This window comes from Kryptolebias marmoratus, unplaced genomic scaffold (genome assembly GCF_001649575.2).
Source record: "Kryptolebias marmoratus isolate JLee-2015 unplaced genomic scaffold, ASM164957v2 Scaffold48, whole genome shotgun sequence".
NCBI classification, from domain to species: Eukaryota; Metazoa; Chordata; class Actinopteri; order Cyprinodontiformes; family Rivulidae; genus Kryptolebias; species Kryptolebias marmoratus.
The window spans coordinates 39,589-44,322 of NW_023665782.1; the positions used below are offsets into that span (position 1 = coordinate 39,589).

At 45.7% G+C, this 4,734-nt stretch overlaps 1 protein-coding gene across 1 annotated transcript in view; it reads left to right on the top strand.

Annotated features, from left to right (window-relative positions):
• The first annotated feature begins 4,121 nt into the window (after positions 1-4,121).
• Positions 4,122-4,734, top strand: part of LOC108229217 — a 3,751-nt gene continuing 3,138 nt past the window's right edge. The window contains exon 1 of the mRNA XM_025003442.2: positions 4,122-4,366. Coding sequence (XP_024859210.1) covers positions 4,122-4,366 — 245 coding nt within the window. The remainder of the gene's footprint in view (positions 4,367-4,734) is intronic.

The window sequence follows — 4,734 nt, forward strand, 5'->3', positions numbered from 1 at the left end:
ACCCTACACTGGTATAGTTTCTCCTGAGCTGGCACCGTTTATCCTACACCAGTACCATTTTCCTGGATCTAGCATTGGTTACCCTGAACCAGCTTGTTTCTCCTAAATTGGTTCTGTTTACCCTGAACCGGTCAGAAAACAGGAACATGAACAGAAAGCTGGGAGCTGAAACAGACAGAACAGAAAAAAAAGTTCCTAATTTGTCTGAGAAGCTGCTGTCAGAAAATAACCAGACAAGTAGGTGTTCTTTGGTTTTTATTCATTCTGAGACTCACCATCAGAACTTTGTGACTTTCCGATCTGAACTATTTTTACAAATCAATAGAGACCCACATGAAGCTGCGCAGGCCTCTGCGTGCACGGCGCCGCCGGCTCAGAGTGGCGAGCCCGTCAGCTTCAGGCCCGTGCAGAACTCAAAGCTTCCTCTGTGATCAGACTCACTCCACAGGACCGGACCCAGCACTGACTACAGTAACCAGCCACCATATTGCATGTTCCAGAGTTTAGTGCCTATAATATTGTGCGTCTTGCCAGAAGCCACCATGTCAGCCATGTTGTTTCTAGCTGTAGTGACGTGTGGTGACTTTATAGCTGCAAATATCCAGGATGAATATTCTGCTTTTCCTCTGGTTGGAACTCCCAAATACACTGTCGCTGTAGAAAAACTAGTTTTTACCTGTTTCTTAGTTTTCTTTCTAACTAAAAGCATCTGTTGTTCCCTGAAGACTTGTCTGTTTGTCTGACTCAACTCCTCCTCCTCCTCCTCCCCATCACAGGACGAGAAGTTAAACTCCTCCTCCTCCTCCTCCTCCTCCTCCTCCTCCCCATCACAGGACGAGAAGTTAAACTCCTCCTCCTCCTCCTCCTCCTCCTCCTCCTCCCCATCACAGGACGAGAAGTTAAACTCCTCACAGCAACACACAGATGATAAATTAAACCAGGATCATGAAAATCAGTTTGTTGTTTTATAAAGAAGACATTTACTTCCTGGGAGAACAGGGAAGTCCATCCTTCATTTCCAACATTTCAGGACAAAATCAGATTCCTTCAGATTCTAAAATAATCCAAATCTGACCCAACAGAACCTGGTTCCAGCCAACAGAACCTGGTTCCAGCTCCTGACTCAACAGAACCTCCTCCAGCAGCAGAACTCTCAGTGGGTTCCTGGTTGTGGAGGAGTTGTGGCCCACTCTTCTTTCCAGCGTTGCTTCAGCTCAGCTCTCTGAGGTTCTGGTTCTGGACTGTTCTGCTGTGTTTGGGATCATTTAGCCTCACATCTGATTCCAGAATCAGCCCAAACCATCAGCCCTCCACCACCGTGCTGACAGCTGCAGTGCATTCTGGGTAAACATCTGTCCTCTGGTCCGGTTCTGGTCCAGAAGTCTTGTGGTTCCTTCAGATGAACCTAAGTCCAGCTGCCATGTTGTTTTTAGAGAGAAGAAGCTTTGACCTTTGACCTGCTGACTGAGGCCTGTAGAGTCTGAGGTGGAGCTCACTGCACGGTCTGACCTTCAGGGTGAATCTGTCTGAAATGTTTCCTCTCCTGAATAATCTTCCTCTCTGTAGAACGATGGACTCCAGATAGTTTGGAGATGACCTGCAGGACGGCTGTGGTTCAAAAGGAACACGTGCAGGACGGGGCCCTCGAGGACCAGGATTGGACACTGCTGTGTGCTTGTGTGTTGTTGGGGAAATGAAGACAGATTGTGTTGTGAAGCTCTTTGAGGAGCCTCGTTGACTGGAAAGTCCAGTTCATTGACCTTTGACCCTTCCCAGAGTGACGGGCAGCAGCTGCTTCTCTGAGGTCATTGCTGATGTCTTTCCGCCCTGGCGTTGTGTTAGCACACACCTGTCTGCTGATCCTGAAGCAGTTCTTCATTCCCGCTTTACCTTTTTGTTTTTGTTCACTTTAGGATTAATTTTAGAATCTGGTAAAGACCAGAACAGTTTTATGATGTTCTGATCCTGAAGGAGGTGGACTCTTTTTACTTCCATACGTGTTAATCCTCTTCTCCTTGGTCATGTGACTACAGCAGGCCAGAAGGGACAAACAGTCTTTAACCTTTCACATAAAATTAGTTGTTTGTTTTTACATTTGAGACTTTTATCTGAAACTTGAGTAAGAGCTGATTGGGTTTAGACAGAACTGATGATTCTGGTTAAAACATCCAAGTTGGTCAGAAAGTTTATTATCAATAAAATCAGATAAAACCTGATTTTATTATCCTGTTTAAAAAATATGACTGTTTATTCACAGAAGATTATTCATTTTATTTATTCTGTCTGCACCTCATCTGGAGCTGGGCCACATCTATTAGTTCGTTATAAAGATGATTCAGAAAGGATGCATCCTGCTCATTCTTTGTCAGAGGAACCATCCTGAGGATCAGAACCTTCTGGGTCAGAACTGTTGAGGATGATAATTTAAAGTTTCATAAATTAAATTCAGTTAGAATTGTTTTAGTTAGCTATAAATTGGTCTTCTTTCCAAAAAAGGTTTTAAATAAAAACCTTCAATGTCAAAATGAAATAAAACTTCTGCAGAATAATACCAATTAAATAAAAGTGATGGATAAATGTTCACCCCCTTAAAGTGACTGCCCTAATTTACCTCAGAGTAAAAGTTGAAGTCAGGGGATGATCCCTAAACATCCTCAGGAGATGGAAGGATGATAGGACGAGTAAATCTTCCGTCGTCACAGAGAGGCCACCATGACAGCTGGCGAGGAGGAAAAGGCTTGAGATGGGAGAGACTGTAAACACAACACCTGCTGAAGGAAACTCTTCAACAGTGGCTGGGTAAAGTTCTGCTTCATGAAGCTGTGAGCGGTACTCATGGCTCACAGTCTCAAGGAAACTGGGATTTACAACGATTCACCTGGTGTTTGGAAAGTTGAGTTGTTTATCGCAGTGATTCCCAACTCCAGTCCTGGAAGAATGTTTTAGTTGTTTCTCTGCTCTTCAGCAGCTCAGCCTGCTGGTGGACATAAATACAGTACAGTAATATTCTATTCACAAAATACAAACAATAATATGTTCATTTTACGTGTGAAAAGTTATCCTCCGAGCCCTGACGATCTGAACAGAAATAAGCTGCGCAGTGCTGAGGCATCTTCGGCTCTTTTGGTTTAACCAAATAGGAAGAACGACTGCTCCAAGATGGCGGCCGTATTTCCTGCACCCCTGCAGCCAATGTGGGGTCTACTCTTTATGATGTCTATGTTGTTAGGAGCATTAAAATGCTGAGTTAAGCACGTGCACATGCCCAACAAGAAGCCACCATCAGTGGAGCTCCATACCTGAGAACAAGTGGAGGCGCACACTGATGATGTCACAGATCCATCTTCTCCATTCCGGGTCGCAGGGAGCTGGTGCCTACACAGATTTCATGTCAAATGCTTTTATTCAAAAAGGACATTTTTGTAGAATTTATTGTTTACAGTTTAAAGAAATTTAATTAGCCATGTTCCGCATTAAAAACGTCTTAGTCAAAACATAAAATTAGTAAAAAATCAGTTTTCAGAAAGCCGTGTGTAAAACAAAATGTTTAGAATTTATTATTTATTTAAAAACAGGATGTTTGGTGAGGACAGCTTGTTGTTTCAATAAAACCCGTAAAGAAGTGCAGTTTTCCCTTCCCTCCCTGCCTCTGGACAGATGTTTCACATCAGCAGCTGATCCAGGATCATCCACTTCTTGTTTACAGGCAGCGTCTCCTCTGCAGAACCATGAAAGTGAAGCCAAAAGTTCTGTTAGTGGAGTTCTGGTTCTGGTTGTTTTCTTCACTTCTGTCTCAGATGACCGGACTTTGTTCTGATGGAGGTTCTGGATGTTTGCAGACAATAAATGAGTCATTTCGGAGAAAACCAACTAACTAACAGATTTAATTAGTTGGTTAGTGACGTCAGCCTGATTGATTAAAAACGAAGACAGCTGCTTCCGGTGGGAGGAGACCGGAAGAACCTGAGGAGCTCCGTCCGCACCTGGACCCCTTGACTTCCGTCTGGGCAGGAAGCAGAAACGGAGCCGGGTCAGGTGCCGGAGTCCGGTTCAGTCCAGCAGCGCGCGCTCCTCAGGTGAAAAAACCGCTCTCTGATTGGCTGAGCTGCAGGCAGGTGAAAATGGCGCGTGCGGTGGCGCTGCTGCTGCTGAGCGGCTCGGTTCTGCTCGGACTGTCCTCCGGAACCGGTCCGGACTCTGAGCGCGGCAGGATGGAGCTGCGGCGCGTGCAGAACCTCGCCGCGCAGCCGCAGTACGGAGAGTGTTGGGCGCGAGCTCTGGAGCACCTGGACACGTGCTGCAGGGACATGACGTCAGACAGCCAGAGCCGCCTCGCGCTGCGCTTCACCTTCTGTCACCTGAGCAGGTAAGGTCCCGCCCCCTCCACATGTCAATCAAACTGTATCTGTGACAAGTTCCGATGTAGACCCGGTTCTTTGAGCCGAACCTGGTTCCGCCTCTGAGTTCAGGAGCCGTTTCATGTCTGTCAGAGGTCAAAGGTCAGAGAAATTCAAATCCAATTAACTTTATTTTGACCAAAGTGCTGAAGAATAAAAATAAAATCAAAATCCAAAGAGATCGTCTGAAAGAAAATAAATTAAGAAAACAAAAGCTGCAGTAGAACAGATGTTCCTGGTACCGGTTCTGATCCTGGTACCGGTCAGAGTCTGAACCAGCTGCGGCCGGGTCAGCAGGAGGTTCTGCTCCCGGTACCGGTCAGAGTCTGAACCAGCT